Source organism: Chlamydotis macqueenii, chromosome 1 (genome assembly GCF_036417535.1).
Source record: "Chlamydotis macqueenii isolate bChlMac1 chromosome 1, bChlMac1.mat, whole genome shotgun sequence".
Taxonomy (NCBI): Eukaryota; Metazoa; Chordata; class Aves; order Otidiformes; family Otididae; genus Chlamydotis; species Chlamydotis macqueenii.
In genome coordinates this window covers 1,221,435-1,238,942 of record NC_141556.1, presented here as the reverse complement: position 1 = coordinate 1,238,942, position 17,508 = coordinate 1,221,435, and the positions used below count along the sequence as shown (strand labels likewise).

The following is a 17,508-nucleotide window of genomic DNA, read 5'->3' as shown; positions in this document are numbered from 1 at the left end:
CCCGGGACCCCCCACCCCTGGACCCCCTAACCCCACTCCTGGGATCCCCCACCCCTGGGATCCCCCATCCCCGGGACCCCCACCCGTGGGACCCCCCCCACCCCGGGTGTAGGACACCCCCCACCCGTGGGATCCCCCACCCACCCATGGGACCCCCACCCATGGGACCCCTACTCATGGGATCCCCCACACACTCGTGGGATCCCACCCATGGGACACCCCCCCCCCCACCCGTGGGACCCCCCACCCCACCTGTCAGACACCCCCCGCTCGTGGGACCCCTCCCCACTCGTGGGACACACCCACCCCCTGAGACCCCCCCCACCCGTGGGACCCCCCCCACCCGTGGGACCCCCACCCATGGGACCTCCCTAACCCCACCTGTGGGACCCTCCCCACCCCAAGCGTAGGAGACACCCCCACCCATGGGACCCCCCACCCGTGGGAACCCCCACCCATGGGACCCCCCAACCCCACCTGTGGGACTTCCCCACCCCAGGTGTAGGACACCCCCCACCCGTGGGACCCCCCACCCATGGGACCCCCTAACCCCACCCCTGGGACCCCCACCCACCCATGGAATCCCCCACCCATGGGACCCCACTAACCCCACCCGTGGGACCCTCCCCACCCCAAGCGTAGGACACCCCCCACCCGTGGGACCCCCCGCCACCCATGGGACCCCCCACCCCAACTTTGCCCCCGCCCCAGCAGGCTCCCCGGGGTGGGGGGGGGCGGGCGGGCGAGGGGGTGTGCGGGGTGGGGGTCACGCGTGGTGCGAAAGGGGCGTGGAACGGGTGCGAGGGGGCACGCGTGATGTGCGAGGCCGTGCAAGGGGGTCACGCGTGGTGTGTGAGGGGCGTGCGAGGGGTCATGCGTGATGTATGAGGGGCGTGCGAGGGGTCACGTGTGACGTGCGAGGGGGTCACGCGTGAGGTATGAGGGGTGTGCGAGGGGCGTGTGAGGGGTCACGCATGATGTGCGAGGCCGTGCGAGGTGTGTGAGGGGGTCACGCGTGATGTGTGAGGGGTCACGTGTGATGTGCGATGCGTGTGCGAGGGGGTCATGCGTGATGTGCAAGGGGTGTACAAGGGGCGTGCGAGGGGGTCACGTGTGATGTGCGAGGGGCATGCGAGGGGCGTGCGAGGGCATGCGAGGGTGTGCGAGGGGTCACGTGTGATGTATGAGGGGTGTGCGAGGGGCGTGTGAGGGGTCACGCATGATGTGCAAGGCCGCGCGAAGCCGTGCGAGGCGTGTGAGGGGGTCACGTGTCATGTGTGAGGGGCGTGTGAGGGGTCACGTGTGATGTATGAGGGGTGTGTGAGGGGGTCACGCGTGATGTGCGAGGGGCGTGTGAGGGGTCACGTGTGATGTATGAGGGGTGTGTGAGGTCACGTGTGATGTATGACTGGCATGCGAGGGCGTGCGAGGGTGTGTGAGGGGGTCACGTGTGATGTGCGAGGCGTGTGAGGGGGTCACGCGTGATGTGCGAGGGGCGTGTGAGGGGTCACGTGTGATGTATGAGGGGTGTGTGAGGTCACATGTGATGTATGACTGGCATGCGAGGGCGTGTGAGGGGTCACGTGTGATGTGCGAGGGGCATGCGAGGCCGTGCAAGGGGTCACGTGTGATGTATGAGGCGTGTGTGAGGGGCGTGCGAGGGGGTCACGCGTGATGTGCAAGGGGCATGTGAGGGGTCACGTGTGATGTGCGAGGGGCCATGCGAGGCGTGCGAGGCCGTGCGAGGCGTGTGAGGCTGTGTGAGGCGTGTGAGGGGTCACGCGTGATGTGAGCGGCGTGCGAGGGGTCACGCGTGACGTGCGCGGCCGTGCGAGGCGTGCCCTCACGCGGCGGCGGCGCCCGCAGCCCGTTCGAGGTGCAGGTGGGCGCGGCGGCCGGCAGCCAGAAGGTTCGGGCCTGGGGCCCGGGGCTGGAGGGCGGCGTGGTGGGGCGCTCGGCCGACTTCGTGGTGGAGGCCGTGGGCACCGAAGTGGGGACCCTGGGTGAGCGGGGGGGGGGGACACCGCGGGGGGGACGTGGGGATGGGATGGGGGGCACCACCGTGGGGACGTGGGGATGGGATGGGGGACACCATGGTGGGGACGTGGGGATGGGGGGCACCACCATGGGGACGTGGGCTTGGAATGGGACATCATGGTGGAGACATGGGGATGGGATGGGGGACACTACGGTGGGGACGGGATGGGGGACACCACGGTGGGGACGTGGAGATGGGGGACACCACGGTAGGGACGGGATGGGGGACACCATGATGGGGACGTGGGGATGGGGGGACACCACAGTGGGGACGTGGGGATGGGAGACACCACGGTGGGGATGGGATGGACATCACCATGGTGGGGACGTGGGGATGGGATGGGGGACACCACGGTGGGGACGTGGGGATGGGATGGACATCAGCATGGTGGGGATGTGGGGATGGGATGGGGGACACCATTATGGGGACGTGGGGATGGGGGGCACCACACTGGGGACGTGGGCTTGGAATGGGACATCGTGGTGGGGACGTGGTGATGGGATGGGGGACACCATGATGGGAACCTGGGGATGGGGGACACCACGGTGGGGATGGGGGACACCACAGTGGGGACGTGGGCTTGGAGTGGGACATCGTGATGGGGATGGGGGACACCGTGGTGGGGATGTGAGTGCGGAGTGGGACATTGTGGTGGGGACATGGGGATGGGATGGGGATGGGATGGGGGACACCACGGTGGGGACGTGGATGTGGAGTGGGGACACGGGGATGGGGGACACCACGGTGGGGACGTGGGGATGGGATGGGGGACACCACGGTGGGGACGGGATGGGGGACACCATGGTGGGGACGTGGGGATGGGATGGGGGACACCATGGTGGGGACGTGGGGACGGGGGGCCACCACCCTGGCACCACGGGGCCGTGGGATGGCACCACCCCGGGGCCGCGGGGGCCGTTTCGGGCGGCGCCGGCGAGGGGCGGGGGTGACGCCGGGGCGCCCCCCGCAGGTTTCTCCATCGAGGGCCCGTCGCAGGCGCGCATCGAATGCGACGACAAGGGCGACGGCTCGTGCGACGTGCGCTACTGGCCCAGCGAGGCGGGCGACTACGCCGTGCACGTGGTGTGCGACGACGAGGACATCCGCGACAGCCCCTTCATCGCCCACATCCTGCCCGCGCCCCCCGCCTGCCACCCCGACAAGGTGCCGCCCCACGGCGCGGCGCCCCACGGCGCCCCGTTGTGCCCCACGGCGCCCCATAGCTCTCCATAGTGCCCCATAGCGCTCCATAGTGCTCCATAGCGCCCCACTGCTCTCTGCCGTGCCCCGTAGCGCCCCATAGTGCCCCATATTGCTCCATAGTGCCCCATAGCGCCCCATAGCACTGTGCCCCATAGCGCCCCACGGCACCCCGTTGTGCCCCATAGTGCTCCATAGTGCCCTGTTGTGCCCCACTGCTCTCTGCCGTGCCCCATAGTGCCCCATAGCACTGTGCCCCAGAGCGCCCCAGAGCGCCCCACGGCACCCCATTGTGCCCCATAGTGCTCCATAGTGCCCTGTTGTGCCCCACTGCTCTCTGCCGTGCCCCATAGTGGCCCATAGTGCCCTATAGTGCCCCATAGTGCCCCATAGCACTGTGCCCCATAGCACTGTGCCCCATAGCACCCCGGAGAGCCCCACGGCAGCCCGTTGTGCCCTACAGTGCTCCATAGTGCCCTGTTGTGCCCCACTGCTCTCTGCCGTGCCCCATAGTGCCCTATAGTGCCCCATAGTGCCCCATAGCACTGTGCCCCATAGCGCCCCATAGCACCCCGGAGAGCCCCACGGCAGCCCGTTGTGCCCTACAGTGCTCCATAGTGCCCTGTTGTGCCCCACTGCTCTCTGCCGTGCCCCATAGTGCCCTATAGTGCCCCATAGTGCCCCATAGCACTGTGCCCCATAGCGCCCCATAGCACCCCGGAGAGCCCCACGGCAGCCCGTTGTGCCCTATAGTGCTCCATAGTGCCCTGTTGTGCCCCACTGCTCTCTGCCATGCCCTGTAGCACCCCACAGCACCCTATAGCGCCCCATAGCACTGTGCCCCATAGCACTGTGCCCCAGAGCACCCCAGAGTGCCCCACGGCACCCCGTTGTGCCCCATAGTGCTCCATAGTGCCCTGTTGTGCCCCACTGCTCTCTGCCATGCCCCATAGTGCCCTATAGTGCCCCATAGCACTGTGCCCCATAGCGCCCCATAGCGCCCCATAGCGCCCCGTTGTGCCCTGTAGTGCTCCATAGTGCCCTGTTGTGCCCCACTGCTCTCTGCTGTGCCCCATAGTGCCCCATAGCGCCCCATAACACTATGCCCCATAGCACCCCATAGTGCCCCGTAACACCCCGTTGTGCCCCATTGCACCCCGTTGTGCCCCATAGCACCCCATAACCCCCCCATATCACCCCATAGTGCCCCATAGCGCCCCATAGCGCTGCGCCCCATCTCTGCACCCCGCTCTCCCTGCCCTCCCCCTCCCTGGGTGCCGACATGGCCCTGACCCCGCCCCCCACCCCACCCCCCCCCCAGGTGAAGGCCTTCGGGCCGGGGCTGGAGCCCAGCGGCTGCATCGTGGACCGGCCGGCAGAGTTCACCATCGACGCCCGCGGCGCCGGCAAGGGGCCCCTCAAGCTCTACGCCCAGGTAGGACGCCGTTGGGTGCCGTTGTTGGGTGCCGTTGGGTGCCGTTGGGTGCCGTTGGGTGTCGCTGGGCACTGTGAGGCACCGTTGGGTGCTGTTGGGCACCATTGGGTGGTTGGGTGCCGTTGGGTGTCGCTGGGCACTGTGAGGCACCGTTGGGTGCCGTTGGGCACCGTTGGGTGGTTGGGTGACATTGGGTGCCGTTGGGTGTCGCTGGGCACTGTGAGGCACCGTTGGGTGCCATTGGGCACTGTTGGGTGGTTGGGTGCTGTTGGGTGTTGTTGGGCCCTGTTGGGTGCCGTTGGGTGTCGCTGGGCACTGTGAGGTACCGTTGGGTGCTGTTGGGTGCCGTTGGGTGTTGTTGGGTGCCGTTGGGTGTCGCTGGGTACTGTGAGGCACCGCTGGGTGGTTGGGTGCCGTTGGGTTTTGTTGGGTGTTGTTGGGTGCCATTGGGTGTCATTGGGCACTGTGAGGCACCGTTGGTGCTGTTGGGCACCGTTGGGTGGTTGGGTGCCGTTGGGTGTTGTTGGATATCATTGGGCACTGTGAGGCACCGTTGGGTGGTTGGGTGTCGCTGTGCACTGTGAGGCACCATTGGGTGACATTGGGTGCCGTTGGGTGTCGCTGGGCACTGTGAGGTACCGTTGGGTGCTGTTGGGTGCCGTTGGGTGTTGTTGGGTGCCGTTGGGTGTCGCTGGGCACTGTGAGGCACCGTTGGGTGGTTGGGTGCCGTTGGGTGTTGTTGGGCACTGTTGGGTGCCGTTGGGTGTCATTGGGCACTGTGAGGCACCGTTGGGTGCTGTTGGGCACCGCTGGGTGGTTGGGCACCGCTGGGTGGTTGGGCGCTGTTGGGTGTTGTTGGGTGCCGTTGGGTGTCATTGGGCACCATTGTGTATCGTTGGGCGCTGTTGGGTGTCATTGGTTGCTGTTGGGTGTCATTGAGCACTGTTGGGTGTCACTGAGCTCCATTGGGTGCTGTTGACTGTGGGTGGCTGCCGTTGAGTGTCACTGGGTCCCCTTGGCTGCTGTTGGGTGCCATTGCATATGGTTGGGTGCCGTTGACTGTTATTGGCTGCCATTAGATGCCGTTGGGCACCATTGGGTGCTGTTGGGTGCCCTTGGCTGCAATTGGGTGCCGTTGGCTGCCATTCAGTGTCACTGGCTGCCGTTGACTGTCGTTGGCTGCCGTTGACTGTTGTTGGCTGCCGTTGGCTGTCACTGGGCTCCACTGGGTGCTGTTGACTGCCGTCAGCTGCCGTTGGGCGCCATTGGGCACTGTTGGGTGCCATTGGGTGCCATTGGCTGCCATTGAGTGTCACTGGCTGCCATTGGGTGCCGTTGGCTGCTGTTGAGTGTTACTGGGTGCCATTGGGTGCCGTTGAGTGTCACTGGCTGCCATTGGGTGCCGTTGGCTGCTGTTGAGTGTCACTGGCTGCCATTGGGTGCCGTTGGCTGCCGTTGAGTGTCACTGGGTGCCTTTGGCTATTTTTGGGTACCATTGGGCACTGTTGGGTGCTGTCGGGTGCTGTTGACTGTCATTGGCTACCGTTGAGTGTCACTGGGCACCACTGAGCACCACTGGCTGCCGTTGGGTGCCGCTGGGCGCCGTTGGGTGCTGATGGGTCCCCTCACCCCTTCCCGGTGTCCCCAGGACGCCGAGGGCTTCCCCATCGACATCAAGGTGAAGGACAACGGGGACGGCACCTACCACTGCGTCTACGTGCCCACCAAGGCCATCAAGCACACCATCATCGTCACCTGGGGGGGCGTCACCACCCCCCGCAGCCCCTTCCGCGTGGGTGCTATGGGGGGGATCCCGTGGGGTGCTGGGGATGGGGTCCTATGGGGTGCTGGGGTGGCCGTGGGGTGCTGGGCGTGGAGATGGGGAGGGTCCCAGATTTATGGGGTGATGGGGATGGAGGGGTCCCATGGGGTGATGGGCATGGAGATGGGGGTCCAGACCGATAGGGTGATGGGGTGGGGGTCCCGTGGGGTGCTGAGGATGGAGACGGGGTGCCAGGGGTGGAGATAGGGGCCCCGTGGGGTGATGGGCAGGGAGATGGGCGTCTCAGACCTATAGGGTGGTGGGGTGGGGATGGGGTGGGGGGTCCCATGGGGTGATGGACATGGGGATGGGGGTCTCAGACCTATAGGGAGGTGGGGTGGGAGGGTCCCATGGGGTGATGGACATGGGGATGGGGCGCCATCTGCAGGTGAACGTGGGTGAGGGCAGCCACCCCGGGCGGGTGAAGGTCTACGGGCCGGGCGTGGAGAAGACGGGGCTGAAGGCCAACGAGCCCACCTACTTCACCGTGGACTGCAGCGAGGCCGGGCAGGGTGGGTACCCACCGCGGGGGGCGCGCGGCACCCGTGGGGGCCCTTCCGTGGGTGCCGCACCCGTGTCCCGCATCCCCCGTCCTGGGCCAGCATCCCCAATCCTGGTCCATGATCCCCTGTCCTGGTCCATCATCCCTCATCCAGCATCCCTACTCCTGTCCATCATCCCTGGTCCAGCATCCCCAGTCCTGGTCCGACATCCCTCATCCAGCATCCCTACTCCTGGACCAGTATCGCTGATCCATCATCCCCGGTCCTGGTAGATCACCCCTGCTCCTGGTCCAGCATCCCTGGTCCTGGTCCAAGATCCCTCAACCAACATCTCTGGTCCCCGGTCTTGGTCCTGCATCCGTGGTCCAGGTCCATCATCCTCAATCCTGATCCAGAATCTTTGGTCCCTCATCCTTGGCCCAGCGTCTCTGCTCCTTTCCATCACCCCTTGTCCATCATCCCCGGTTCTGGTCCAGCATCCCCAGTCCTGGTCCAGCATCCTTGGTCCTGCGTCCCTACATCCCTGGTCCATCATCCCTCATCCAGCATCCCTGGTCCAGGTCCTGCATCCCTGGTGCTGGCCTGAGATCCCTGGTCCTGGTCCAAGATCCCTGGTCCATGTCCAGCATCCCCAGTCCTGGTCCTGCACCCCTGGTCCAGCATCCCTGGTCCAGCATCCTTACTCTTGTCCAACGTCCCTGGTCCAGGTCCTGCATCCTTGGTCCATCATCCCCAATCCCGGTCCAGGATCTGTGGTCCATCATCCCTGCATCCTTGGTTCAGCAGCTCTGGTCATGGTCCAGGAGCCCCAGTCCATCGTCCCTGGTCCATCGTCCCCAATCTTGACCCATCATCCCTGGTCCAGGTCCATCTTCTCTGGTCCAGCATCCCTCATCCATCATCCCTGGTCCTGGTCCTGCATCCCTGGTCCAGCATCCCTCATCCAGCGTCCCTTCTCCTGGCCTATCAACCCAAATCCTGGTCCAGCATCTCAAATCCTGGTCCAGCATCCCCAGCCTTGATCCATCATCCCTGGTCCATCATCCCTGCTCCTCATCCAGCATCTGTGGTCCTGGTCCATTGTCCTAAATCCTGATCCATCATCCCTGATCCAGCATCCATTGTCCTGGTCCATCATCCCCAGTCCTCATCCTGCATCCCTGGTCCGTCATCCCTGGTCCAGCATTCCCAATCTTGATCCATCATCCCTGGTCCAGGTCCATCATCCCTGGTCCATCATCCTTGATCCATCATCCCTGGTCCAGCATCCCAAATCCTGGTCCAGGTCCATCATCCCTGGTCCATCATCCCCAATGCTGATCCATCATCCCTGGTCCAGCATCCCAAATCCTGGTCCACCATCCCTGGTCAAGGTCCATCATCCCCAATGCTGGTCCATCATCCCTGGACCAGGTCCATCATCCCTGGTCCAGCATCCCCGATCCAGGTCCATCATCCCAAATCCAGGTCCATCATCCCTGGTCCAGGTCCATCATCCCCACTGCTGGTCCAGCATCCCTGGTCCATCATCCGTGGTCCATCATCCCCAGTGCTGGTCCATCATCCCTGGTCCAGCATCCCAAATCCTGGTCCATCATCCCTGGTCCAGGTCCCTCATCCCTGCTCCATTATCCTTGGTCCAGCATCCCAAATCCTGGTCCAGGTCCATCACCCTTGGTCCAGCATCCCTGGTCCATCATCCCTGGTCCAGCATCCCAAATCCTGGTCGAGGTCCATCATCCCCAATGCTGGTCCATCATCCCTGGTCCATCATCCCCAATGCTGGTCCATCATCTCCAATGCTGGTCCATCATCCCAAATCCTGGTCCATCATCCCCAATGCTGGTCCATCATCTCCAATGCTGGTCCATCATCCCAAATCCTGGTCCATCATCCCTGGTCCATCATCCCCAGTCCCGCTCCATCATCCCCGGTCCACCCCCACCTCTCCCATCCCCACATTTCTTTGCCACCCCCGAGGAACCGGGGCCGGGTGACACCACGCTGAGGTGTGTGTGTCCCCTGCCCCCGCCCCGTCCCACCCCAGGTGACGTCAGCATCGGGATCAAGTGCGCCCCGGGCGTGGTGGGGCCGCTGGAGGCCGACATCGACTTCGACATCATCAAGAACGACAACGACACCTTCACGGTGAAGTACACGCCGCCGGGCGCCGGGCTCTACACCATCATGGTGCTCTTCGCCAACCAGGTACCGCCCCCTCCCCCGCCCGCTGAGGTCACCGGCCGCGTCGGCGTGACGTCGGCGTGACGTCGTAATGACGTCATCCCTCTCACCCGCAGGAGATCCCCAGCAGCCCCTTCCGCGTCAAGGTGGAGCCGTCCCACGACGCCAGCAAGGTCAAGGCCGAGGGACCCGGGCTCAGCCGGACGGGTGAGCGGGCTGGGGGCTGGGGGGCGTGGGGGGGCTGTGGGTGCTGTGGGGCAGGGGCTCTGGGTGCTGTGGGGCTCTGGGTGCTGTGGGGCAGGGGCTCTGGGGGCTGTGGGGCTGGGTGCTGTGGGGCAGGGGCTCTGGGTGCTGTGGGGCTGGGTGCTGTGGGGCAGGGACTCTGGGTGCTGTGGGGCTGAGATCCTGGGTGCTATGGGGCAGAGGGGCTGGGTGCTGTGGGGCAGGAACCCTAGGTGCTGTGGGGCTGGGTGCTGTGGGGCTGGGTGCTGGAGGGGCAGAGACCCTGGGTGCTGTGGGGCTGGGTGCTATGGGGCAGGGGCTCTGGGTGCTGTGGGGATGGGTGCTGTGGGGCAGAGGTGCTGGGTGCTGCGGGGCAGCGACCCTAGGTGCCATGGGGCTGGGTGCTATGGGTGCTGTGGGGCTGGTGCCATGGGACAGGGCTGGTGGGTGCTGTAGGGCAGGAACCCCAGGTGCTATGGGGCTGGGTGCTATGGGTGCTGTGGGGCTGGGTGCCATGGGGCAGGGCTGGTGGGTGCTGTAGGGCAGGAACCCCAGGTGCTATGGGGCTGGGTGCTATGGGTGCTGTGGGGCTGGGATGGTGGGTGCTGTGGGGCAGGGACTCCACGTGCTGTGGGTGCTGTGGGGCAGGGATGGTGGGTGCTATGAGACTGGGTGCTATGGGTGCTGTGGGGCTGGGTGCTATGGGGCAGGGACCCCAGGTGCTATGGGTGCTGTGGGGCTGGGTGCTGTGGGTGCCGTGGGGCAGGGCTGGTGGGTGCTGTGGGGCAGGGACCCCAGGTGCCGTGGGTGCCGTGGGGCAGGGCTGGTGGGTGCTGTGGGTGCCGTGGGGCAGGGCTGGTGGGTGCCGTGGGTGCGGTGGGGCAGGGACCCCAGGTGCCGTGGGTGCTGTGGGGCTGGGTGCCGTGGGTGCCGTGGGGCAGGGCTGGTGGGTGCTGTAGGGCTGGGTGCTGTGGGGCAGGGACCCCAGGTGCCGTGGGTGCCGTGGGGCTGGGTGCTGTGGGGCTGGGTGCTGTGGGGCAGGGACCCCAGGTGCCGTGGGTGCTGTGGGGCTGGGTGCCGTGGGTGCCGTAGGGCAGGGCTGGTGGGTGCTGTGGGTGCCGTGGGGCAGGGCTGGTGGGTGCCGTGGGCGCCGCGCCCCCCGGCGCCGTGGGGCTGACGGTTCGGCGCAGGGGTGGAGGTGGGGACCCCCACGCACTTCACGGTGCAGACGCGGGGGGCGGGGAAGGCGCCGCTGGCCGTGACGTTCGGGGGCCCCGGGCCCGGCCCCGCCGTGCGCGACTTCGAGGTGATCGACAACCACGACTACAGCCACACCGTCAAGTACACCGCCCTGCAGCAGGTGCGGCCACGCCCCCGGCCACGCCCCCCGGCCACGCCCCCGGCCACGCCCCCGACCACGCCCCCGACCACGCCCCCCGGCCACGCCCCCCGACCACGGCCCCGGCCACGCCCCGGCCACGCCCCCGGCCACGCCCCCCGGTCACGCCCCACTGTCACGCCCCCCCGGCCACGCCCCATGGGGCACCCCCGCTGCCACACCCCATTGTGACGCCCTGTGGGGTGCCCCATTGCCCCGCCCCACTGCCACGCCCCGCTGGCACCCCTCGTGGGGCACCCCACTGCCACCCCCCATGGGACACCCCAATGATGCGCCCCATGGGTGCCCCACTGCCACACCCCATCGTGACGCCCTGTGGGGCGCCCCACTGCCACGCCCCACTGCCACGCCCCACTGCCACGCCCCATGGGGCACCCCACTGCCACGCCCCATGGGTGCCCCACTGCCCCGCCCCACTGCCGCGCCCCATTGTGACGCCCTGTGGGGCGCCCCACTGCCACACCCCACTGCCACGCCCCATGGGTGCCCCATTGCCCCGCCCCACTGCCGCGCCCCGTGGGGCGCCCCATAGCAGCACCCTGTCCCGTGGGGCACCCATCCCGTGGGCCCCCCCCCCCACAGACCCCCCCCTTCCCACCCCCTCCAGCCCCCATGGGTGCCCCCAGCCCCACAGCCCCCCTCTCCCCCCCCCCCCCCGGTGCTGTTTGGGGTGGGGGCTCCCCCCGCCCCCCCGGCAGCACCCTGAGGTGGGGGGCACCCGCAGGGCCCCCTGGCCGTGGTGGTGACCTACGGGGGGGACCAGATCCCCCGCAGCCCCTTCCCCGTCACCGTCGCCCCCCCCCTGCAGCTGGGCAAGGTCAAGGTGCAGGGGCTCAACAGCAGTGAGTGGGGGGCGCCCTGCGGTGGGGGGGGGCACCCTAGGGTGGGGGGGCACCTCGGGGGGCTGGGGGACCCCTGGATGTGGGGCAGCCTGGGGGTAGGGGGGCACCCTGGGGAGTAGAGGACCCCTGGATGTGGGGCACCCTGGGGGTGCAGGGGGCACCCTGGGGGTGGGGGGGGCACCCTGCGGTGGGGGGGCACCCTGGGGGGCTGGGGGACCCCTAGATGTGGAGCACCCTGGGGTGGGGGGGGCACCCTGGGGTGGGGGGGGCGCCTCGGGGGGCTGGGGGACCCCTGGATGTGGGGCAACCTGGGGGTGGGGGGGGCACCCCGGGGTGGGGGGGCACCCTGGGGGGCTGGGGGACCCCTGGATGTGGGGCAACCTGGGGGTGGGGGGGGGCACCCTGGGGTGGGGGGGCACCCTGGGGGGCTGGGGGACCCCTGGATGTGGGGCACCCTGGGGGTGCAGGGGGCACCCTGGGGGTGGGGGGGCACCCTGGGGTGGGGGGGCGCCTCGGGGGGCTGGGGGACCCCTGGATGTGGGGCACCCTGGGGTGGGGGGGCACCCTGGGGGCTGGGGGACCCCCAGATATGGGGTGTGGGACCCCCGGGGGGGCTGCGGGACCCCCAAGTACGGGCTGTGGGACCCGCGGGGGGGCTGCGGGACCCCCTGGTTACGGGATGGCGGGGGGGGCACTCCGGGGGTCCGTACCCCCCCGCTGACCCCCCCCCCCAACCCCCCCCCCCCCAGAGGTGGAGGTGGGGCAGCCCCAGCGCTTCACGGTGGAGGCGCAGGGCGCGGGGGGGCAGGGCCGGCTGGACGTGAAGCTGACGGGACCCTCGGGTCGCCCCCTCCCCTGCGCCCTGGGGCCCGCCCCCCCCGGCGGCCCCCACCCCGTCAGCTACACCCCCCCCGCCGAGGGGCGCTACCGCCTGGACCTGGCCTACGACGGGCACCCCCTGCCCGGCAGCCCCTTCGCCGTGGAGGCCGTGCTGCCCCCCGACCCCGGCAAGGTGGGGGGGCGGGGGGGCGGTGTGCGGGGGGGGGGCGGGGGGGTGGGAGGATGGGGGGTGTGCGGGGTGGGGGGTGAGTGTGCAAGGTGGGGGGGTAAGGGGGGGGCGAGGGGGGCGTGCAAGGGGCGGGGGGGAGTGGGAGGATGGGGGGGTGAGAGGGGTGGGGGGTGAGTGTGGAAGGTTGGGGGGGGCGAGGGGGTGTGCAAGGGGGGGGGAGTGGGAGGATGGGGGGTGCGAGGGGTGGGGGGCGAGGGGGCAAGGCGGGGGTGGGGTGTGGGGGTGAGTGTGCGAGGGCGTGTCCCTTGCACATCCACCCCTCGCACGCTCACCTCTCGCACGCCCGCCTCTCCCACCCTCCCCTGTTGTTCCCACCCCTTGCACGCCCACCCCTCGCACACCCACCCCCCTCACGCCCACCCCCCTCACACCCACCCCCTGCACGCCCACCCCTCGCACACCCACCCCCCTCACGCCCACCCCCCTCACACCCACCCCCTGCACACCCACCCCTCGCACGCCCATCCCCCTCACGCCCACCCCTCACACCCACCCCTCGCACGCCCACCCCCCTCACGCCCACCCCCCTCACACCCACCCCTCGCACACCCACCCCCCTCACGCCCACCCCTCGCACACCCACCACCATCATTCCCACCCCCTGCACACCCACCCCTCGCACACCCACCCCCCTCACGCCCACCCCTCGCACACCCACCACCATCATTCCCACCCCCTGCACACCCACCCCTCACACACCCACCCCCCTCACGCCCACCCCCCTCACACCCACCCCCCGCACGCCCACCCCTCGCATGCCCACCCCCCGCACACTCACCACCATTGTTCCCACCCCTCACACACCCACCCCTCACACCCACCCCTCGCACACCCACCACCATCATTCCCACCCCCTGCACACCCACCCCTCGCACACCCACCCCTCACACCCACCCCCCTCACGCCCACCCCTCGCACCCACCCCTCACACCCACCCCTTGCACACCCACCCCCTGCACACCCACCCCTCACACCCACCCCTCACACCCACCCCCTCACACCCACCCCCTCACACCCACCCCTCACACCCACCCCTCACACCCACCCCCCTCACACCCACCCCTCACACCCACCCCTCACACCCACCCCTCACACCCACCCCCCTCACACCCACCCCTCACACCCACCCCTCACACCCACCCCTCACACCCACCCCCTCACACCCACCCCTCACACCCACCCCTCACACCCACCCCTTGCACACCCACCCCCTGCACACCCACCCCCCTCACACCCACCCCTCACACCCACCCCCCTCACACCCACCCCTCACACCCACCCCTCACACCCACCCCTTGCACACCCACCCCCTGCACACCCACCCCCCTCACACCCACCCCTCACACCCACCCCCCTCACACCCACCCCCTGCACACCCACCCCCCTCACACCCACCCCTCACACCCACCCCTCACACCCACCCCTCACACCCACCCCCCTCACACCCACCCCCTCACACCCACCCCCTCACACCCACCCCTTGCACCCACCCCTCGCACCCTCCCCTGTCCCCCCCCCCGTGTCCGTCCCCCCCCGCCCCCCCCAGGTCAGCGCCTACGGGCCGGGGCTGCAGGGGGGCCTGGTGGGCACCCCGGCCCCCTTCACCATCGACACCAAGGGCGCGGGCACGGGGGGCCTGGGGCTGACGGTGGAGGGGCCGTGCGAGGCCAAGATCGAGTGCCAGGACAACGGCGACGGCTCGTGCTCCGTGTCCTACCTGCCGGCCGCGCCGGGCGACTACGCCATCAACATCCTCTTCGCCGAGCGCCACATCCCCGGCAGCCCCTTCAAGGCCACGGTGGCGCCGCGTTTCGATCCCGAAAAGGTGACGGCCAGCGGGCCGGGCCTGGAGGGCGGCCGGGCCGGCGAGGCGGCCGTCTTCACGGTGGACTGCTCGGAAGCGGGCGAGGCGGAGCTGACCATCGAGATCATCTCGGAAGGAGGGGCGAAGGCCGAGGTGTTGATCCAAAACAACCGGGACGGGACCTACGCCATCACCTACACCCCGGCCTGTCCCGGCGCCTACAGCGTCACCGTCAAGTACGGCGGCAGGCCCGTCCCCAAGTTCCCCGTGCGCGTGGTGGTGGACCCGGCCGTGGACACCGCCGGCGTCAAGGTTTACGGCAAAGGGGTGGAGGCGAGAGGTGAGCTGGGGCGGGGGGGGGTGGGGTGGGGCCGGGTGGGCGCGGGTGGCACCTGGCCGTGGGCGCTTCTGTGGGCACCTCCTCGCCGTCAGCACCATCACGGGCACCATCATGGGCATCTCCTCCCCGTGGGCACCATCATGGGCACCTTCTCCCCATAGACACTTCCATGGGCATCTTCTCCCCATGGGCATCTCCTCCCCATGGGCACCATCATTGGCACCTTCTCCCCACAGACACTTCCATGGGCACCTCCTCCCCATGGGCACCTCCTCCCCATAGACACTTCCATGGAGATCTCCTCACCATAGACATCTTCTCCCCATGGGCACCATCACGAGCATCCCCTCCACATAGACACTTCCATGGGCATCTTCTTCCTGTGGACATCTTCTCCCCATAGACACCTCTTCCATGTGGGCATTTTCTCCCCAAGGCTGTCTCCTCCCCTTAGATATCTTCTCCCCATGGACACTTCCGTGGACATCTCCTCCCCATAGACATCTTCTCCCCATGGACAACCCTGTAGACAGCTTCTCCCCATAGACACCTTCTCCCCATAGACACCTTCCTATGGAAACCTTCTCCCCATGGGCACCTTCTCCCCACGGGTGTCTCATGCCTGTTGCCACCTCCTCCTCATGGGCATCCCCACAGGCATCTTCCCATGGACATCTCCCCATAGCATCTTCTCCCCATGGCATGCTGTGGGCATCTCCTCCCCATAGATAACCCCTCTCGTGGAGAGGACTCCTGGGCATGACCTCCTCCCCATGGACATCTCCCCGTGGACACCTCTTCTCCATAGACCTCTCCTCCCCGTGGGCACCTTCTCCCCATAGGCATCTTCTCCCTATAGCCTTCTCCTCCCCATGGAGACCTCCTCTCCACGGCCATCTTCTCCCCATGGGCACCTCCTCCCCATGGGCACCTCCTCCCCATGGGCACCTTCTCCCCATAGGCATCTTATCCCTATAGCCGTCTCCTCCCCATGGAGACTTCCTCTCCATGGCCACCTTCTCTCCATGGACACCTTCTCCCTATAGCCGTCTCCTCCCCATGGAGACTTCCTCTCCATGGCCACCTTCTCTCCATGGACACCTTCTCCCTATAGCCATCTCCTCCCTATGGAGACCTCCTCTCCATGGCCATCTTCTCCCCATGGACACCTCCTCCCCATGGACACCTCCTCCCCATGGACACGTCCTCCCCATGGGCACCTTCTCCCCATAGGCATCTTCTCCCTATAGCCATCTCCTCCCTATGGAGACCTCCTCTCCATGGCCATCTTCTCCCCATGGACACCTTCTCCCCGTAGGCATCTTCTCCCTATAGCCTTCTCCTCCCCATGGAGACCTCCTCTCCATGGCCATCTTCTCCCCATGGACACCTTCTCCCTATAGCCATCTCCTCCTCATGGAGACCACCTCTCCACGGCCATCTTCTCCCCACAGGCATCTTATCCCTATAGCCGTCTCCTCCCCATGGAGACCTCCTCTCCATGGCCATCTTCTCCCCATGGACACGTCCTCCCCATGGGCACCTTCTCCCCATAGGCATCTTCTCCCTATAGCCATCTCCTCCCCATGGAGACCTCCTCTCCATGGCCATCTTCTCCCCATGGACACCTCCTCCCCATGGACACGTCCTCCCCATGGGCACCTTCTCCCCATAGGCATCTTCTCCCTATAGCCATCTCCTCCCCATGGAGACCTCCTCTCCATGGCCATCTTCTCCCCATGGACACCTTCTCCCTATAGCCGTCTCCTCCCCATGGCCATCTTCTCCCCATGGCCATCTCCTCCCCATGGGCACCTCCTCCCCATGGACACCTTCTCCCCATGGACACGTCCTCCCCATGGGCACCTTCTTCCCAAAGGCATCTTCTCTCTATAGCCTTCTCCTCCCCATGGACACCTTCTCCCCATGGACACCTCCCCATGGACACCTCCCCGTGGGTGTCCCCACAGACACCTCTCCTCCAGAGGTCTCCCCTGGGCCCCCCCTTGCCCCCTAGCAGCGGGGAGAGGGCCTGGAGCCCCCCAACGCGAGGCGTGGGGTGGATTCGGGGTGGGGGGCGACCCCCCCCGGGCCGGGGGGGACACGGGCGCTGAGGGTGCCGCTCCGCAGGGGTGCTGCGAGAGGTGGCCACCGACTTCACGGTGGACGCCCGGGCGCTGACCAAGACGGGGGGACCCCACGTCAAGGCGCGGGTGGTCAACCCCTCGGGGGCCACCACCGACACCTACGTCACCGACCACGGCGACGGCACCTACCGCGTGGAGTACACCCCCTATGAGGACGGTGAGGGACCCCAAAATCCCCCCCCCGGGACCCCAAAACCCCAACCTGGGACACCAAAAACTCCCCAGGGACCCCACAACTCCAACCAGGGACCCCATAACCCCTAACAAGGGACCCCAAAACCTCCTGGGACCCCAAAAGCCCCCCAGGACCCCCAAAACCCACCCTGGGACCCCAGAACCCCTCTGGGACCCCAAAACCCCAATCAGGGACCCCCAAAACGCCACCCAGGGAACCTCAAGCCCCTGAGATCCCCCAAAAGCCCAATGGGGATCCCCAAACCCCTTGAGATCCTCAAACCCCTTGAGATCTCCCCAAAATCCCGACCTGGGGCCACCAACCCCCC

The 17,508-nt window shown here is 67.6% G+C and overlaps 1 protein-coding gene across 2 annotated transcripts in view; it reads left to right on the top strand.

Moving 5' to 3' along the window:
• FLNC (filamin C) overlaps nucleotides 1-17,508 on the top strand; it is a 66,284-nt gene that overhangs the window by 11,772 nt on the left and 37,004 nt on the right. For both annotated transcript variants that reach the window (XM_086743977.1, XM_086743968.1), the window contains exons 11-22: nucleotides 1,867-2,003; nucleotides 3,009-3,202; nucleotides 4,560-4,673; nucleotides 6,322-6,465; nucleotides 6,884-7,007; nucleotides 9,046-9,206; nucleotides 9,299-9,389; nucleotides 10,595-10,764; nucleotides 11,528-11,645; nucleotides 12,395-12,657; nucleotides 14,261-14,858; nucleotides 16,989-17,162. In XM_086743977.1, coding sequence (XP_086600103.1) covers nucleotides 1,867-2,003; nucleotides 3,009-3,202; nucleotides 4,560-4,673; nucleotides 6,322-6,465; nucleotides 6,884-7,007; nucleotides 9,046-9,206; nucleotides 9,299-9,389; nucleotides 10,595-10,764; nucleotides 11,528-11,645; nucleotides 12,395-12,657; nucleotides 14,261-14,858; nucleotides 16,989-17,162 — 2,288 coding nt within the window. The remainder of the gene's footprint in view (nucleotides 1-1,866; nucleotides 2,004-3,008; nucleotides 3,203-4,559; nucleotides 4,674-6,321; nucleotides 6,466-6,883; nucleotides 7,008-9,045; nucleotides 9,207-9,298; nucleotides 9,390-10,594; nucleotides 10,765-11,527; nucleotides 11,646-12,394; nucleotides 12,658-14,260; nucleotides 14,859-16,988; nucleotides 17,163-17,508) is intronic.